Genomic DNA, 19,317 nt, shown 5'->3' with positions numbered 1-19,317 from the left:
CCCTGAACCCACTTGCCTAATCTAAAGTACATTTTTCAAGTATTTCTATCTACAAGTGGTGGCATGTGGCTTGTAGGTTTTGGTATCTTCATGTTAGTGACAAATATGGAGCTCGTTCTTTTTCACAAGAGCCATGGGGCCCCTGCAGCTGTAGGATTGGTCTGCTGTGATGCCTTCAGGCATCAAATCTTGGTCACTGAACCTTGGACTTTCTTCCTTCTAAAGGTGGAAACTCCCTTCGTTCTTACTGACTCCAGGGTTTTTGGTTACCTGTCCATACTTCAGACTTACTGACGTGACTCAGCTGTCTGCTCCAGCTTGATCCTAACTCTGTCTTTTGGCATCAGTTTCAGATTATGATTATTTCTCTGTGAGTGGTGACCAGGAGGCAGAACAACAGGAGTTTGACAAATCTTCCACCATCCCAAGAAACAGTGACATTAGCCAGTCCTATCGCAGAATGTTTCAAACCAAGCGTCCTGCTTCCACCGCAGGTCTGCCAACCACGCTGGGACCGGTCATGGCCACCCCCGGCGTCGCCACCATCCGACGGACGCCCTCCACCAAGCCCTCGGTCCGGCGCGGCACCATCGGCGGAGGCCCCATTCCCATCAAGACACCGGTGATCCCCGTCAAAACGCCGACCGTCCCCGATATCCCAGGGGGGCTGCCCGGTGCCCTGGCTGGGACAGAGGAGTGCCCCGAGCAGGGCCTGGAGTCCCCAGCAGCAGGAGAGGGCGGGCAGGCCGTGACTGGCGTGCCCTCGTGGAGCGGGCAGGCGGCTGTCAACCCTCCGGCGGCGTCGGGCCAGAGAGCGGGCGCCGCCGAGGAGCAGAGGCAGGCGGTGCCCGAGGCAGAGGGCGAGGAGGGCGAGCGCGATGGGCTGGGCAGCCTGGCGCCCGCGGGGCCCGCGGAGCTGGAGCCCGGCGAGCTGAGCCCCGGCGATGCCCCGCAGGGCGAGGATATGCTCAACGCCATCCGGCGCGGCGTCAAGCTGAAGAAGACGACCACGAACGATCGCTCGGCGCCTCGCATTTCCTAGGAGAGGAGAAGCTGCCAGACTGCTGAACACCGAGGAGGAACTGTGAGAAAACGAATCTGTCTCTATCCATTCCAATCTGTAATCAGTGATTTTTTTAAGATACTCGGTAACAGATGGTCTGAAAGTACTCTAAAAGAGAAAACAAATGAAAGAGCGTAGTAAGACATAATCTTCAGTGGTGTTTTAATTTGTAAATATCAATGATTTTGTTTCTGCATTTTTTTGATCTAAGTTTCACTTTTAATTTTTTCTGAAGGTGCCAAATCCCATTTACCTTTTTTATAACTCTCTTTGTAAAGTTTTAAATCATAGAAGAAAAAAAAAATTGTCGAGTAGTTAACTTCAGCAAATGAATTTAATGAAAATTTGGCTTTTTTGCAAGCTTTTGTAGAGCGCCTTGTAATAGTGAGGTTAAAAAATAGAACAATGGGACTTATTACAGTTTAAGTCAAGCTATATCGAACGGATTGTCATTTAAGTATTTAAAAAAGTTTGAAAAGCAGGAATAAAAATTGACAATAAAGCAATATATAATGCAAGGAAGAAACCTGCAGTTGGTAGAGTTATTGGGGGGTAGTGGGGGAGGGAGATGCCATCAAAATAGCAGATGCTGTTGCACAAAAGTAGCCTAGTAGGATGAATTACTAGTAGCTTCATGGTAAATGCATCAGAATAAGCCATATTGGATTGCAGTGTTTTGTTTCTGTAGGGTGTTTTAAAAACTGGGTTTTTCCACATTTCTTTTTTGACTGCACAGCAGCAACTCTCAGTCACATGCATGCAGCCTTAACTGTGTAGGCTTGGTTCTTCCACCTTCATGTTTTGTTCCGCTCATCCTTCTGCTGAATACAAACAAGGACAACAGGCTTAAGGCAGTTATAAATGTGAAAACATTTGTAAAATGCAAGCAGGGAGTTCTTAAATGTTATCTTAAATGTTATCAAAATGCCTTTTTCTGACTGTGCCCAGCAGGCTGGGCACCTTAGAAAGCCCAACTATTTTGAGAAAACACTTAAAAATTTGACAGGTAAAACCAGCTTGTGATCTAATAAACTGCGAATGTTTCTTTCCAATACAGGGGCTTGTTTTTCTTAACTTCTTTTAAATGGCAGTTGATTGGCTTTTCTTAAATACCGAAAAGAAAAGGGTTGAGGGGTGGGGGGTGGGGGGGATACTGGCTTTTTGATAATACTGGGAGTCTGACCACTGTAATCTCTTTTTTTGTACTTTTAAGTAATGTTTTTTGGAACGCTATTGATAGAATCATTAAGAGTTGGACTTTTTCCTTAAAATAAAAGTAAGTTATTGCTGCAGTACCCGTCTCCTAAAGCTGACAGAAATGTGCAGAGCCCTTGGCATGACACGTGTTCCAGTCAGACAATCCAGAAGGATGCTGTCTGCCCACCCACAGCAGACCCACATGTGGAGGGACACCAGACTTGCGGATCCGGGATTGTTCAGAAGGGCACCAATAACACACGTAAGGGGCTGCTTTCCACCACACACTGCAGATTTCTGTTGGCTCTAGACTTGCCTACATGACCTCTTATGCTTTAATACATAACTGCATTGGATGTGAAACTTCTAGTAACTGTGTAGTCACTGTGTTCTATATGACATTTTACACTGCTGTGCTTGCTAAACTTATTTTTTTGTTATGGCTTAAAAGCAAAAAAAAAAAAAGCATGATTCTTAGAAAATATTAAACCTTCGTTTCTTTGAAAAACAAGCTCCTTATTACAGAATATAATAAACAGTAGTGCCTGTGGTGTAGCCCACCAATTTGATACAGTAGCTGATGCATTGTGCAAATGAGGCTTTGAGATGGTTTTTGCATAAACAAAAACTGTTAGGAGATAATCTCAATAGTTAAAAGTGTTATTTAAACCTTTGAAATAAATGGATGTAACTGTACCCAAGTACAGCTTTTCACTTGTTTAGTTCTTAAACGTTAGTATAATCAGTAAAATTTAATATAAAATGTTGCCAAATTCAATGTAGAAAGAATGTGACAAAACACTTTGGATAGTTCTATTGTTTGTGTTTTTGCATATTGTAAAAGCAGTGTCACAGCTGAAAAATAAATTGTTTCTAATGGTAAATTATTGTGGTTTAGTTGCTAGTTTGTACTGAGAGTTGACCTCTCCCTGTGCAGTTTTTTGTTCTAAACTGGTATAAATAATTGCTGTAAGTGTGTCTCCCTTCTACATTGTAATGATTGCTTAAGCCTACATTATAAATAAAGAACTGCTGAAAAACTCCTGTATTTTGCTTCTTAGACTTTTTGCTTCCAGAGCATTGGATATCAATGGTGGCCTTCAAGATCATAGAAGCCAGAAAGAATTAAAAACCAAGTAAATAAAATTGCATAAAGCTGTGTTGTACTGATGGGCACCAGCAGGGTAGCAGTGGAGCAGAAGTGCAGTGCTAAGGATGGAAATTCCCATTAAACAGTAACAGATGACATTTCCCTGCACCTCGCTGTTGTTACCTGGCCAGAAGCACAGATGACTTTGCATTTTTATGCATCCATCTCAGTCCAGTTCTTTAGGCCAGAGGAGGAAAATTGCTGCTGTCAACACAGCCAGAATTTATCAAGCACAACACCAGCACCATCTCCCACAGCTGCCCCGAATATTTTATTTTGTTCAGCTTTCTCAGCACTGAAGGCAGAAAGGGGAGGATGTTGTTCTCTGTTGGAGTTGCCACACAATAACCTGGTTTCTTTGCCACTGTGATGATTTCATTTTTATCTAAATGGGTCCATTTGTTACTGCACTGGGCTTATGAGGCCAGGTTCAGGTGGCAGGGGGCTACAGGAGTGGTTTCCATGAGAAGCTGCCAGAAGCTTCCCCCACATCTGCAAGAGCCAATGCCAACTCCAGGATGGACCCACCACTGGCCATGGCCGAGCCCAACAGTGATGGTGGTAACGCCACTGGGATAAAAGATTTGAGAAGGAGAAAAAAGTTGCTGTGGGACAGCAATAGCAGGTGGGGAGAGGAGTGAAAGTGTGTGAGTGAAACAGCTCTCTGTACACACAGGTTGTGAGGAAGGAGGGACTGGAGCTACTCCAGGTGCTAGAGCAGAGATTCTCCTGCAGGTGATGCAGCTGTGCCCCTGCAGCCCATGGAGGTCCAAGGGGGAGCAAAGATCCACCTGCAGCCCATGGAGGTCCAAGGGGGAGCAGAGATCCACCTGCAGCCCATGCTGGAACAGGTGGGTGCTTAGAGAAGGCTGATAGCCCATGGAAGCCTGTGCTGGAGGCTCCTGGCAGAGCCTCTGGAGCCCTGCAGAGAGGAGCTCAGGCCCTTAGGTCAGTTTGGGTCAGCTGTCCTGAGTCATGACTGTCCCCTTCCAAGATCTTTCCCACCCTCAGTCCACTGGTGAGTGGGATGCCAAGTGGACACCCTGGATGCTGTGGAGCACTGGTGTGCTCTTAATACCTTCCCAGGACTATGAGAGCTGCTCTGTATGAAGTTAACCCATCCCATCCCAATATAGTCAGGAAGATGTTAAAGGAAAAGCCAATGTGGTTTGGCTGGAAAGGTCTCCAAAAGGATCATGGTTTGATTCCCCCTTCTCTCTGTGGCTGTATTTGAAGTACAGCTGAGCATCTTGTCTCACTCGGGTGTCAGTGCTTTGCTCAACTGTTTCAATACTGAAGGCACTTGTTCCAAGTGACAGCTCCAGCCTGAGGTGTGGCATGTGCTGAACAGCTGTGCTGGAAGAGGGCACACCTCAATCCCATCACTGCTTTTGACTAACAGCACAGAGAACAGATCCTGCTTCTTGGCAGGAATGAAAATTTCAGCTGTGGAATATGTAAAGCTATTTTTCTGGAGTTTTATTTTCAAAATTCATACCTCTTTTAGCATGCAGACTTACTGGAAAGGAGCAGATTTAAAGTTTCTAAAAATAAACCAGACTAAAGCCTTATTCCTGAGCTACATATCTTTGGTTCTTATAAAAGCTGAAGCTTTGTCATCTTTTGTTCAATTGGGGTTCAGAGAAATATTAAACTTTAGATTTAAACATAGCCATAGTCAAGTAACTACTGTAGAATGAAGTCAGATTAGGCACCCTACATCTCCTAGCCCTAAAAACAGGAAAAAGCTGAAGGGTCAGGTTTTCCTATGAGCTTTTGCTCAGTGGCTGCATTGCATCTGTTCTCTCACAGGGCAGTTACTGGAAGTGTTAGCAGAACTTCCCCTGTGTTGTACCAGTGCTTTGGGAACATGGCCAGAAGCAAACAGCCTTTTGTCCCCACTTCAGTGTGTCACACTGCCAGAACCATTTGTGACCAGGGAATGGGCACACAACAGCCACAATCCTCAGCAGCATGGTAACTGATACAGCTCAGTGGTTATCTGGGGTTCAGTTTAAGTGGGATCAACCTTCCTCTGGTGCTCTAGAGCACTGGTATCCATGCCATGAGGAAAGCTCCATGTTGTAAGGAAAGTATCATCTTGTGAGGTTTGATATGAAAGTGAAAAATGCAGCCAAGAGCCTAAGGAGGAGGGAAGGGAGGGAAAGATCCTGCAGCAAGGTCAGAAATACCCTCACTACAAGAGCATCCAAAGTCCATATCTGCTGCTGCATCTTTAACTCCAGCTTTAACACTTTGCCTGTATTTAGTATCACATTCCAAGCCATGGGGCTGATCTGAACTGCCTGCACTAGCTGGCAGTGAAGTGTCAGTGTGTCAGAGAAGAGCAGTGTGCCAGAAAAACACCTTTTCTGTTACTTTATTTGGCTTTATTCTATTACTCTGAGGAGCAGGTGGACACTGAGGTGCCACCTGCCTGCAGCACAGACTGCTGCCACCCACACCCAAGGTGCTCTCACATGGGCTGCTCACGAGGGCGGGTGACGTGGTGCCACCACATGGGGGGCAGATGCCCTTCCTTACGAGCTGGAGGCAAAGCTTCAGTTTTTGGACCATCAGATGGAGTTTCTTCTTGTAACTGCTTAACCTAGAAGACAAGACACAGAGCTGCTTTAGCACATTAACACACACTTCCATTTTCAGTGCCCAGGCAGTGAGCAAAACAAAGAACCACTGGATCTTCTCTATTTCCACAGAGAAGAATCAATGGTAACACCTTTGGCTGACAGGTTTCACATTTCCCTACTTTAGCTTCCACTCAGTAATCACTGTAGGCTCATACTACCTAATTAAGAAGGAATATCTAGGAGCAAGAAGTGATTTACAAGAGAAATTTCACTTAAAAGGTCATTATTTCCATGTAGTTCACATCTACTATGACTCTCTCAAACAGGCTGAATTGTGCTGCTTTGCAGTCACTAAGTAGGAGACTTCTGTTCCTGCACATCACCAGCAGCCCCTCACAGGCTTTCAATGCCCATTTCTTTAAGCAGCACAAGTGCTGGTTGCCTCTGTGTCAATTCCACCCAGAATGCCACATTCCATACAATCCAACTGGATCTAAGGACTGTTCTAAGAACACCAACTTCTTCCAACCAACTCTCATCAGGATGGCCCAGAAATTGCTCTCAATGCCCAACTGATGACCACTGCAGCACATCACCTTCAAAGGTGTAACCAGGAAGTGTCAGAGCTCCACAGCAGCAGAGAGGAATGTTCTGGTTGGTAGTCTCCTTTCATCCCACTTTGAATTTTTTTTTGTTTTTCCCCACAAAACTGCTGTAACAGCTCTTATTAATTGACACAAGGCTGCAGGTTCAGCTTTAACAGCAAATTCCCTTCACAACCCTCCAGAAGCTGTAACAAATGTGTAGGCATTTTAGTTTGTTTCATGCTGACAAGGGCTCCAGCACTCAAGAGTCTGACTGAGACTGCAGCAGGCACTCAGTAATTTTTCCAAGAACACATCTGTACCACACAGGATACCTGTGTGCTAAAGAGACTTTCCTTTGCATAGAGCAAGCACTGACCTCTCTTTCCCAGCTTTCCCTCTGCAGCTTCTTCCACTGCTCTCGTTTGGCAAAGTAATCAGGGTACATTGCCTTCTCAGATGGGTGCCAGAAATCCAAGCACCATTCAGGAAGCTGTTGAAGAAAAATGTAATTTAAAATACTATTTTTATATATGAAATCACATCTGTACACACATGCAGAAGAATGAAACACAAAAGCTGAAGCCAGTGTTACTCCCTAGGGTTTTTCCCCATTTTGAAGTACAACATAAAAACACCATTCAAGAGCTGCCTGACTATCTCAAGGCATGTGGCAGAGGGCAGAACTTTTCACATTATCCTGACCCACAGGAAGACACCACAGTGACTTTCTTAAATCACAGCATTCCAAAACCAAAAGTCCCAGGTCATCTCAGTTTATTCTAAACTTCTCAAAATAATTCCAGTTGGTGGAGGAAAAGATCTGATTTCATCCCTTCCTTCTCTCAAAGCCAGCAGGTTAGAGGAAGGAATCCTTCTCTCCAACTACTGATTTGTTTTACTTGACAAAGACAGAACATTACAGCTTATTTCTGCTTATCTACAACTACTAAGAAATGAGCAGTTTCTTAGGCCTTTAAGATCTTGACAATGTTCTGACCTCTAAGACCTTCTGTCAAGGAAAAAAACCAAAATTTAGAACTTTGCAGCAATTAAAAAAACACCTAATTGTTTACATTTTAAAGAAAGGAACACTGATTAAAAAACAAAATCCCACCAAAACTCCCAATTGAAAAAAAAAGAAGTTGCTCCAGTACCATCATTCATTTATAGTGATATTCACACTTTTCCTGCTGTGATTCTCATCACAGAACAAACCTTTGACTGAATGGAAACAGAACAGCTGCTGAAGTAAATATTCACACACAGAGAACTCCAATTAACACCAGCAATCAGCCTGAGTTCTAAAAACTACATTTTGGAGCAGCATCCACAATGGATGGTCACTGATACACAAACCAGCCAAAGCCTTGTGACAGCCCTTTTGTTAAGACTGTTTTAGCCCACCAAACTGGGAAAAGATAGCATAACCCAGTCTGTGTTTCTGTATGAAGACTAATATTGACCACTTATTGCTCAGCTGCTTTTTCTGTCCACATTCTCTGTCAGTATTATCTCTACTACTGCTCAGGCCGTTGACCTTGGTACAAGTTTAAATAAGTTCTTCTCTTCTCACTCATATATTCTTTATTCTGCCCCTGAAAAATCTATGTCATATATTTTTTTCCAGGGCTTAATATGAAAAAAGATCTGACCAGATCCAGTCTTGTGCCAGTACATTTTTCAAATTTGTGAGGAAACGGGTGCAGGCAGTCTCTAGGTTGGTATTAACTTCTAATGCCTTAAAAAGATGATGCCAAAAAAGCAAAGTCCCTGTGTTTTTCTACAGAACTTTTGCTACTAAGTAAAACAATCTTGATGGTCAATACCTGTAGAAGTGCCTTAAAGAGTCTAAACATAAGGCTTCTATTTCCAGGCAGTGCTGCGGTCACACAGCAGCACACAACTGCACAATCTGGCACTGCAGCACATGAAGAGAAATGGAAACTTGTACCACTACTCAAATGCTGGAAGAGCCATAAGACTGAATGAAGTCCCCACTGCCAAGGTGACACCTGAGCTGAGCAGAGGAGCCCAGGCTGTGCTGGGGAGGCACCAGAGCTCCCTGGGCACTGCTCACTTCCCCAGCTCAGCTCCTTTCCTGCGCCAGCCTGACCCCCTTGGCAAAAAGCAGATGATTAGCCGCAGAAAAAAATCCCAATGTTCGAACTGATCAAGAAACTCCATTTTCAAGGAGCAGAGCAGCTCCTCCCACACAAGCAGCAAGACAAGATGTTCATAGAGCGGTGAAGTGACCCAGCGAGCCAAGCTGCGGCCCTGTCCACATCAAGTGACACCAAACACAAAGCCAGCGCAGGAGCGCCCAGCAGGAGCGGCTGGGAGTCCCGTGTCACCCTGTCCCCCTGTCCCTTGTCTCACCTTGTACATCTCGTACCGCTCGTACGCAATGCCCCCGGGGGAGTCGGCGAAGATGTACGGCTGTGGGTGCTGGTTGGCCCAGAACTCCTCCTCGCCGGCCCTCAGCAGCTCGGTGGCTTTCACCATGTCCTTCACATCCTTGTTCTTGTCGAAGCGGTCCCTCAGGAGGCAGGCGTAGTAGCGGTACTTGTCCCTGCGGACAGAGGTCACGCACAGTGAGGAGGAAAACCACCACCCCCATCCCGGGCCCAGCCAGTGCGGGGCTGAGCGCCCCGATGTGAGCGCCGCCAGCGCTCCCGGCTCCCCTCGCCTCACCGATGGATGCACCAGGACTCGAGGTGCCGCAGGGATTTCTTATAGAGCCGCAGAACCTTCTGCTGGTGCGTCAAGTACGCGGCCATGGCGCCCGGCTCCGCGGGCCTCCCTCCGCGCGGGGGATGCCGGGAGGGGGCGCGGCCCCGCCCGCCTGCGCTGCCGCTGCCGAGCGCGCCCGGAGCCGCCATGAGCCGCGCCAAGTTCATCGGTGAGGGGATGATGGGGAGGGCGGAGGGGCCATGAGCCGCGCCAAGTTCATCGGTGAGGGGATGATGGGGAGGGCGGAGGGGCCATGAGCCGCGCCAAGTTCATCGGTGAGGGGATGATGGGGAGGGCGGAGGGGCCATGAGCCGCGCCAAGTTCATCGGTGAGGGGATGATGGGGAGGGCGGAGGGGCCATGGGAAGTGCAGGGGTTTCTGTCCCCGGGTCTTCGACCCGAGCCCCCCGCTCCTCGCTCGATGCTGGGCCGAGGCGGCCGCCGCTACCCCACTGCGTGATGGGCCGTGAGCAGCGGACGGGGCTTCGGGCTGTGCTGTGGCAGTGGCAGGGCTTGTCGCAGCCCTTTACCTAGTGCTTGTCGCCTCCTGCTCCAGCCCCTTACCCGAGGTTTGTCCCAGTCCCTTAGGCTTGTTACAGTCTCTTAGGTTTGTCCCATCCCCTCTGCCAGGGCTTGTCACTTCCCACCCCAGTCCCTGCTTGTCGCCTCCTGCGGTCCCTCACGGTGTCCCGAGGTTCGGCGGCCTCGGAGCCTCTGGAAGCGTTTGGGAATGTTTGTGCTGTGTCCGGGCCCTGGGGCTGCTGCTCTCCGTTACCGCCAGCTCCGGGGGCTCGGCCGCCCTTCGCTCCCTGTCGCGCCTTGGTGCATTAGTCGTGGTTGTTTCTGATTGCATGCAACTGGCTTAGGTGTAAATATAAGTATTTTTAGGAAATTCGGCGGAAAGCGTGTAAATAACTTCAAAAGGCCCTACGTGTTGTGGAGCAGCTTAGTATTTCCTTGGGAAATTTCCCTTTCCGCTAGAATCCCCGCCGGCAGCTGCAGAGGTGGCAATTCTGGAGCCGGGGTTCGGGCCGAGGCGGCTGGGTTGGGCTGGGCCGGGCCGGCCTGGGCGGCTCCAGCCGGTGCCTGCATTGCAGGTGCCCCGTCAGTGCCCCGTCAGTGCCCTGTCAGTGCCCCGTCAGTGCCCCGTCAGTGCCCCGTCAGTGCCCCGTCAGTGCCCTGTCAGTGCCCCGTCAGTGCCCTGTAAGTGTCCCGTCAGTGCCCTGTCAGTGCTGCCGGGCCGCTGGGATGGCCAGGGACGGCCCTAGGAGGGAGAACAGGCAGCCCTTAGGAGGCATTCTGCTGCTGCTGTTCTTGCCCGTGGAAGGCTGTATGGGAGATGCTGCATTTTCCCTTCTTTAATGCTTGTTTGTATAAATCTGTGTTTTTGTGTTAGAAGCAGATTTGTTTGCAATAAAAAGCATATGTGTGTTCACTTGGATGGTTATGAGGGTGTGTATAATACACTCACAGAAAGTCTAAGGTTGCACAGAGGGAAAAGTTTAATTTTTCTGTCACTTCTAGTGTAGAGTAAGTTTTCAAGTTATGCAAGTAAGCTTATGCTTAAACATTTTATGACTTACCAATGTGCTGGTTCAGGGCTTAGATAGGGTTTCCCTTGTCTTCCCTAGCTTATTAATACTCAGAGTAAAATACAGAACAGCTATAACTTCTAATTTCTATCTTTGGCTTTACATAGATATTGGTATTAACCTGACAGATCCTATGTTCAGAGGAATCTACAGGGGAACACAGAAACATCAAGGTAAATATTTATTTATATTTGCTGGAAGACAGGATCCTTTTTGCTGAATTAGAAGCCTCTTGCATGTCAGAACATGATGTTATGGTTTCTTTCTTCTCCTCCTTACGTACTTGGGCTTAAAAAAGAAAGCCTGACTAAATAAGTTGGATACCCTAACCAAAATGCATTGTCTTAATTGCTTTTTACATGCAGGTAACTGCTTCTGGAGCAAAATGGAGAATTGCTAATCTACTTAGGATTGCATTGATTAACTGATCTGAGAGTTATGAACAGTGGTCTGTCAAAGTATTGCATTGCTGAATCACAGTTACTGATTATGATGTGGGGCTTTTTGCTCTTGTGACCTTTAGATATGGATGTAAAAGCAGAGAGCCTCCTAAAATATGTGGAGAAACTTCCACTGACTTCTTGGATTTAAATTGGATATCCAGTTATTACACTTTGTTATTGTCTTATAAAGATTAAGTATGGTTTAAAGATTTAATTACAAGACTTTTGACTACATGAAAATTTAAACAGTTGAACTATGTTGTAAAACCTCAAGTTCAGTTTATGACATTTTAATGAACTTTTGCAGATGACCTTCTGGATGTAATAGAGAGAGCAGTCAAAGTTGGCATTAAAAAGGTAATTTCTTATAATGAAATGGTGTTAAAATTTTAAGCTGCTTTCTAATATTTGATTTTTTAGTGCTCTCTCACTAAAACAATGTTTGTGGGACCCGAATGGAAAATGCAGTAACTTCCTTCAGTAGCACAAAACAAAAGTGTTCTGTGCAGAGCATGGTCTTTCTGTTTGCACAGATCATTATTAAGCTGATTGTTGGAGTTCAGTGATATTGTAGGGGATGTGGATGTAGAAGTTATTTTGTACAGTTTCAACAGAAAGATATTCTCCTCTGACCTGCTGCCATGAAGTGGTAAATAATTTTCCATGTTGCATTATAGGCAACCATTCCTTTTTTTCCTTATAATCTGTGTGGCTCTTAGAGAGTAAATGCTATGAGGAGCAGCTGTGGGAGCTGGGAGTTGTTTAACCTGGAGAAAAGAGGCTCAGAGGAGACCTCATCACTTACAACTCCTGCAAGGAGGCTGTAGCCAGGTGGAGGTCAGTCTCTTTTCCCAGAGAAGAAGTGACAGGAGAAGAGGAAATGGCCTCAGGCCCTGTTCAGGTTGGACATCAAGGAAGAATTTCTTCCTGGAAGGGGTGGTCAGGCACTGGAACAGGCTGCTCAGGGAAGTGCTGGTCATCTTCCCATGGAAGTGTTCAAGAAATGACTGCATGTGGCACTCAGTGCTCTGGTTTAGTTGACGAGGTGGCAGTGATCAGTCAGAGGTGGAACTCAGTCATCTTGGAGGTCTTTTCCAACCTTAATGATTCTGTGATTCTTAATCAGCAATTACTGCTGAAGATCAAACTCCTCTGATTGAGGTTTCCAGCTATTTCTATATGTAAAGGAAATTGGAAACTGAAGAAGAGCTGGGAGTGCCCACAGACTCTTACAGTTGAGACATCTGCATGTTTGCTGGTAAATACTGGCTTACATGTATTAAAACAACATCATTATGAGAGAATTTTAACTCAGAACGTGAAATTGGTATTTCCAGCAGTGCATCACATCCCATAGTTTAGCCTGTCTCTCTTTCTCTCAAAACTGAATAAATTTTTGACAAAAGTATGAATTACCATAGAATACAGTGCATACTGTCACAAACTGTTCTACTGCACTACTGAGGCTGCCAGATTAGAAATAAAGAAGTGAACACCCCTATAGCAGAGGAACAGGCATCTTGGGAGTTTGTTGAAAAACTCTCATCTGAAGTGAGTGGGAAATGCTCTGGGAAACAAAAGAAGAAAACTAGTGATGGAGAACTTCTCTCACTGCAGCAAACACAGGATGAGATCACATTTATATGTGCTGTATAACTGCTATTTAATTTTTATACCACTCTCTGAAAATAATTTTTTGAAATTTTTGAAGTTTTTTGAAATTTTATCATCAAAAATAGCTTAGCTGCATAACTTTCTCAGGATGCCCAGTGGATTGAGAAATGTTATTCAGGAGTTCCTGCCCTTAGCTGTTCTCAGTCTTGCTACTGGCCTGTACAGTGTCAGAAGCCTTTTCAATCACAGATTGTTCCTGCTTGCCTAGAACCTTAATCTGCTGATTGGAAAGTATTTTATTTTTCTGTATAGCTGCTGCTTTATGGTAATTTTTTGTGAAGTTTTGTTCTGTGTCATGTATGCACTGAGCCATTTTCAGTTTAACATTTCTGATGAAATGGTGATGTCTTTGGGATGTGTCTGCCTGCCATGAGTGCCCTGGGAGTGTGGGAATGTCTGAGCTGGTGCTGGCAGAGCCTGCTGGATAGCACCTGCAGGGGAAAGAGTTGTCCAAAACCTCTGTAGACATGGCTGTTACAACCTAGGGTGAAATATTCTGCAAGTGCTGGTTCAAAAAGTACACTGTAGGCAACAATTCTCATGTGATAATGTTAAGGTAAAAATAAAAGATCAGAGATGGAAATTCTTAAATTTATAATCCCAGCTCTGATACAGACTCAATTTTTGGTTTAACTGTTTACTCATGTCTTGTTTTGGGTCTTTGGGAGTCTATACTTTGCCCAGCTGTAGGACAAGGAGAATATTTCTAAGTATCAATTCTTGATAAATACAGTCTTCAGTCATTGTGTGAGGAAGTTGATATTGCTGCAAATTGAAGTATTTTATTCCTTTAGTGATTTAAATGTTTAACCTACAAGATACTTTAATAAGAGGAAAAAATATTTTGCAGCCTACTGTATTTACTGGCTCCTGAGGACCATTGAGGTTTATTGCTGATTTATGAAATCGTGTTTTATGTATGTTAGTAACTGTATTCTGATGTTCTCTGTTGAGATCTTTCCTTGTATCTATGTGTTTTCTAAAACATTCTGTTTGATGTTCAAAGAACATCCACACTGACAGTATTTCTCTTGTTTCAAGTTTTTGATTACAGGTGGGAGTCTAGAAGATAGTAAAGATGCATTGCAGCTGGCACAGACAAATGGTATTTTCATTTTAAATTTACATTGTCAGTCAAAAATATAACCTTCTCTGCTCTCAGAATTGAGTTCAAAAGGACCTGCCCCAGAGGTGTTTACAGACTCAGATTCAAATGAGAAATTACATTTGCAGTGGGATGAATGCATTGTGTATGAGTTTGTGTGCTGCTCTTTAGATCCCTGATGCTGGAAGGAATCACTCTTTTTCCTGCATGTTCTATTTCTAAATAAAGCCAGAAATTATAGAAAATTTCTGGAATAAAAATATGGATACAAGTTTCTGTTCTAGAAATAAGATCAAGTGCTTACATGTTGTGAAATATATGGAGTTTCTTGGCTTTTTGTTTGTTTTTTACTCACCAGTCTGTTGTGACCAGCTTGATGAAGAGAGGTATCTTTCTTTTGATCATTCCTCTGGCTTTTCCTTTCTTTCTGTGAAAGGAGAATGGCTCTTCTTTTCTCTTTAGGCAGATTTCATTCCACTAATTACTTAAATATGTATTTGAACTAAAACACATGATAAAGTGCTGTTACTAACAGAAAGATAAAATAATTTTGGTTTGAATGAACTCAAGGAGATAATTTGGTCCAAGCCAGTCCACATCCCCACTTCCCATCAGGAAGGCAGGACTGGCTTGAACATTAGGGCCTGTTGCTCAGGGCCTTACCTGTTTTTTCCCTCCCCCAGTGCTTTTACACTTAGCAGAAATGATGGTTTTGGCATGGTAATCCAGATCAGACACTTGGGTTAATCAGGAGATGCGAGCTTTGAAATTCTCTAGCAGCTTGTGCAGGGGACATAAGGGAAATGCTCTCTGCAGTTCTTACAGCTGGGATAACCTGATGTATTTTGAACAAGATGTATTTCTAAATGATCTCAAGAGGTCTCATCCAGCCTCAACAATTGCCTGATTTATTGGGGGCTGCTCCACCAGAACAGTTGAGCTCTAAGCTGCAGTTTTGGAGTACAGTAAATAATGTGTACTAAAAGAAGACACGTGCACATGCCCCCACTGGAGACACTGTCTGACGTTTTTAAGGCAGAAAATATGTCCAATTGTCGCAGACATTTCTCCACAGAAATCCTTTCTTTCGGATTTCTGTGTCTTCGGGAGGCCAGAGGCCTCCGAAGACAAGGTAAACAATTATTATCAGCTGCTGGGGAATGCAACAGGGGCACCTATTTTGATTGGTGATTGGTTCATGTTTTATGTTTATAATTAAGGGCCAATCACCAGTGCAAGCCAGGGGACTGAGTCCTTGGCCACAGCTTTGTTGTGGATTCTTTTCTAGCTATGTCTAGCTAGCCTGGCTGCTCTGCAAAACCTCTCTCCTTATTCTTTTTAGTATAACTATAATGTATTATATCATATATTAATAAATCAAGCCTTCTGATTCAAGAAACAAGATTCACCGTCTCTCTCTCACCAGCTGCGCCCACTCAGGTGCGGTAATATCCAATGAAATTATCACTAAGATAAATATGGTCAAAGGGAGTTTTCTTTTAAAATTGTGACCAATAAAGAAACCTCCAGAGGCAGATGTTGTCTGCACCTTAAATTTATTTTCTTTTTTTTTTTTCCTTAAAACCTCCTAATACTCTCTTGCTTCAGACATGTTTTTCAGTACTGTTGGCTGTCATCCTACTCGATGTGGAGAATTTGAGCAGAGTAGCCCTGAACAGTATCTATCTGAATTAAAAAATCTGATTGAAAACAATAGGACAAAGGTAGTAGCAGTTGGAGAATGTGGCTTAGGTAAGTGTTCTCTTACTACTTCAGTATTTATTTTTTCTAGACTTATACTGAAAGAAATCCTAAAATACTAAATGGGGTTCTTGTTCTTTCTGTTTGTAGATTTCGATAGATTAGAATTTTGCCCAAAGGACATCCAACTCAAGTAAGAAACTTTTGATGACTGTGAATTGACTTGTAGCAATTTATAGTAGTGTTTTCTGTCTTGTGTTCTGTCACATAATATACTGTCACATCTAGCCCTAAAATTTGCAGGGTTGGGCCCAGAGTGTTTTTGGCAGAAATGGGAATTTAATGAACTATGCCTACATTCAAGTAGTGCATTGTGCTAAATTTTGCTACCTGCCTGGCCTTGACTTATGTCAATGTGTCCTTTTCTGTAAAACTGACCAGAAATTGTGGATTTCTGGGGGTGAAAGATGTTAATTCTTCCTAATAGTTAGGAGCTCTAAGGGAATTATGGGAAGAAAAACCCCATAAATGTAGTGTGTGAAAGAATTGGGTTGTTGAGTGAAAGGCATGAGGAAGGGAGCAGAACTATCAAAAGCAGTGGTAAAAGTAGTGGGTAAAAAAGAGCTTTTAGTAAGGAAGGTGTTAGCTGGAAGCAGATAATGGGGAGCTGATGGTAAAGGTAATCTCAGGAGGTAGAGAAGTAACACATGCAGCATAGATGCTGAATGGAAAGAAGCTACCACAGCCCCTACAGTCAGCCTGCATTCTCCTGTTGAGAATTCTCTCTGCAGAGGGAACTGATTGAAAGATACAAGTGATAAATTCACACAATTTAATTAATTAATCACATTAATGAATGTGATTAATGAATTACATTTGCATGTTACTGTTTTGAGTAAATTAGTCACTGGGGGGCAGTGGTTGGTTGTGTTTTTTCTCATTGCTGCATATTAGCAGTAGGAGGATTGTTCATAATGCTACTGACCTACAGTGAAATACTCAGCAAAAGGGACAGGATTTTTTTGTCCTGGTAGAATTCAGTGTACATGAAGTTCAGCAAACCACACCTTAGAGTATAATCTGGTTTTTTTCTGTGGCAAACTAAAATACTGATGGAGTATCAGATTTTAAGATCTTTAACTGCCTTGATTTTAGAGAGAGAAAATATATCTATCTCTCATTTCCTTGTCCAGTGGACTGCAGCTGAAGAGCAGCTAATTGGGTGCACTGAAATTGAATTGTAAAGAAAGAGATGACAGGCTGAGCAGTGAACCAAACAGGAAGGCAGAGTGTGAAATACATGGGGACACTTCACTGGTTTGCAGCTGCTCAGGAGCTCAGGTACATCAGTCACAGGAGGGCTGGCATGCAGCTGCACACTTCCCACACAGAGGAGTTGTAGGTTTGTTTCCCAACAAAAAACAGAGCATGACCTCTGTTTCATTTAGTACTTAATCAACATTTTTCTGGCTAGTTATGCTGTGTTTTCTTTTGGATAATTTTCACCTGTACATTATTTTTGATGTTTTTTTTCAGTTTAAAAGTTAATAAGAATCTAATAAAGTTGAAATTTTTTTGCTGTAGTGTTCCTAAGAACTTTTTATTTCAGAAATCTTCCCATTCTCAGAACTTTTCCAACAGAAAGCAGTGATTTGAATGGTAGTAAGATGAAGGTACTGCCTTCATATTAAAGTGAAAGCTGTGTTATAAATGCCCTGGTAAGCATATAGAAGTTTCACATCTGCTGTACTACTGGGAGGGTCTGTATAATCACACTATCACATGCACCATTAATCAGATTAATTCAGAAGTGTTTGTCTGCAGATCTGCCTCAGCAAGGTCAGTTTGCTTTAGCTCCTTTAGTGTCTTGATCCTGTAGCATTTGAATGTGATGGTCAAAACTAAACTTGCTCAAAGGAACAGGTTGTTCCTTAAGCACTGGAACTCAGCAGGGTTCGTTTCCTACTGAGTTATTTTATTATCATTCCAGTCACTGTATGTCTGGTTTCTTTATGCTTTTCCAGGAGTTGGGGTTTTAATTTTTTTTTTAATTATTATTTTTGTCACTTCAATAACTGCCCCATCCACCTCCCCTTTCAACATGACTTGGGCTTTGTTGTTGCTAGGAATGGAAGAAGCCTGAGTTACATTTCCATTTGCAGGGACACTAAACTCTGTACTTTCAAGGGCTCTGCCCGTCTCAAAATTAGATGGAAATTGGCCAGTAGGTTACTTTAGGGAGCTTACTTGCAGTTCTGTCCCTAAAACCTCTTTCCCATATCAAACAAGTATTCTGTTAAAAGAAAACTGACACCAAAAATCAAGCAATTGTAGCTATTTAACCACAAGAGCAATCATGAATTGCAATTAATTTATATTTAGTCAAGCAAGCTAAACTAAGCACGATATCTAGACAAAGAAGATTCAAAGTAGATGTAATGCATTCTCATGAATTTTCATGTCAGTTTTCAAGGTTACAGCTGATTTGTTTAACCTGTGTTATCTCAGAGATTTGCAGTGATTAACAGGGAAGGTAACTTTGATCTGAGAAATATCAACTTGTAATATACAGAAAATAGTGACAATGACATTAAATTAAATGACCAGTTGCATATTTGTTTAGGGTCGGTTTTTTTGGTTGGTTTTTTTAGGAAAATGTAAATCACACTAATGGTTTGCTACACTTTCCCCTGATTGATAAGTGACTGATACTCAGCAGTGTGTGATCACTGGAGGTTCCCTTTGAAATGGCTGTGATAACTGGTGGTGGGAATTTCCCAGTGCCCTGGACTGTTTTAACAGCAACACCTCAATAAATCCAGTACATGCCTGGATCCCCAGCCTGCTGGGATGGGCAGTGTTGTTCTCCTGCTTCACCCAAGTAGCATCATCTTTCAAATGGCATGAGGACACTGAGTCACCCATGCACTGCAGGCCTTCTGCCATGCTCAGGTTCCTCTGCTGTGTTCCTGAGTATGGGTGGTTTCCCTGCCTGGGTGGAGCAGGGCAGCAGGGATGTGGGATGGTAATTGCAGAACTCCTGCTAATGACAAGCACAGGTTAGTTCAGTGCTGAGCAGTTTCCTCTGGCAATTGCACTGGGGAACCTGGCTGCCTCCTTACCTTCCTTCTGCCCACATTCCAGTGTCTCCACAGGGTGGGGCCTCCCTGTTACCCCCCCATCAAGAGCAGCTCTGAGGAGTACAAAGTTGGAGAGGAATAAAAAGGAGTGGAAAGGAAAGGATGCAGGAACACAGAGGAAGGGAGGGAAAACAGGTAAAGACATTAGGCAGAAGCATGGTGTCTAACCTGATATTTGTTCCACCCCAAGAGAGTGGATTGTTACTCACAGGTCAGCAGCTCTGATGCAGTTTGGCCACTGGAGGCTGGAGAAGCCTGCACAGTGTCCCCCTGCTCACCCTCATTGTGTTTATGAGTGCTTCTTGAAATAGGGGCCTCTGTCATCCTCACTCTCCCATTCCTGACATT

At 44.0% G+C, this 19,317-nt stretch overlaps 3 protein-coding genes across 13 annotated transcripts in view; 2 read left to right on the top strand and 1 right to left on the bottom strand.

Moving 5' to 3' along the window:
- The window catches only part of MTSS1 (MTSS I-BAR domain containing 1), a 126,822-nt gene extending 123,522 nt beyond the window's left edge, over nt 1-3,300 (top strand). For 7 of the 9 annotated variants that reach the window (XM_059466489.1, XM_059466480.1, XM_059466522.1 and 4 more), the window contains one exon: nt 348-3,300. In XM_059466489.1, the coding sequence (XP_059322472.1) occupies nt 348-1,042 (695 nt within the window). In that variant the 3' untranslated portion in view covers nt 1,043-3,300. The remainder of the gene's footprint in view (nt 1-347) is intronic. The other 2 variants (XM_059466549.1, XM_059466505.1) reach the window with 1 other exon arrangement.
- A 2,474-nt stretch (nt 3,301-5,774) lies between these two features.
- Nucleotides 5,775-9,464, bottom strand: NDUFB9 (NADH:ubiquinone oxidoreductase subunit B9). Its single transcript, XM_059472808.1, has 4 exons — nt 9,277-9,464; nt 8,962-9,154; nt 6,962-7,075; nt 5,775-6,018 (listed from the first exon to the last, which is right to left on the bottom strand). Exons 1-4 carry the CDS (start codon nt 9,462-9,464, stop codon nt 5,887-5,889), a joined length of 627 nt encoding a protein of 208 aa, XP_059328791.1. The 3' UTR covers nt 5,775-5,886.
- TATDN1 (TatD DNase domain containing 1) overlaps nt 9,415-19,317 on the top strand; it is a 16,973-nt gene continuing 7,070 nt past the window's right edge. For 2 of the 3 annotated variants that reach the window (XM_059489502.1, XM_059489485.1), the window contains exons 1-6: nt 9,603-9,643; nt 11,014-11,079; nt 11,657-11,706; nt 14,065-14,128; nt 15,737-15,880; nt 15,980-16,022. In XM_059489502.1, the coding sequence (XP_059345485.1) occupies nt 9,622-9,643; nt 11,014-11,079; nt 11,657-11,706; nt 14,065-14,128; nt 15,737-15,880; nt 15,980-16,022 (389 nt within the window). In that variant the 5' untranslated portion in view covers nt 9,603-9,621. Of the gene's footprint in view, nt 9,485-9,602; nt 9,644-11,013; nt 11,080-11,656; nt 11,707-14,064; nt 14,129-15,736; nt 15,881-15,979; nt 16,023-19,317 lie in introns of those variants that run through there. The other variant, XM_059489494.1, reaches the window with a different exon arrangement.

This window comes from Ammospiza nelsoni, chromosome 1, assembly GCF_027579445.1.
Source record: "Ammospiza nelsoni isolate bAmmNel1 chromosome 1, bAmmNel1.pri, whole genome shotgun sequence".
NCBI classification, from domain to species: domain Eukaryota; kingdom Metazoa; phylum Chordata; class Aves; order Passeriformes; family Passerellidae; genus Ammospiza; species Ammospiza nelsoni.
The sequence above is the reverse complement of the archived record's forward strand: the minus strand, read 5'-3'. Positions and strand labels throughout refer to the sequence as shown.

Bases quoted from the DNA above. Each gene is read 5' to 3' on its own strand.
- NDUFB9 (XM_059472808.1), bottom strand. From the start codon at position 9,464: ATGGCGGCTCCGGGCGCGCTCGGCAGCGGCAGCGCAGGCGGGCGGGGC. The intron at 9,155-9,276 runs GTGAGGCGAGGG...CTCTGTCCGCAG, and splicing joins GAGTCCTGGTGCATCCATCG to GGACAAGTACCGCTACTACG. The intron at 7,076-8,961 runs GTGAGACAAGGG...TTTCTTCAACAG, and splicing joins AGCGGTACGAGATGTACAAG to CTTCCTGAATGGTGCTTGGA.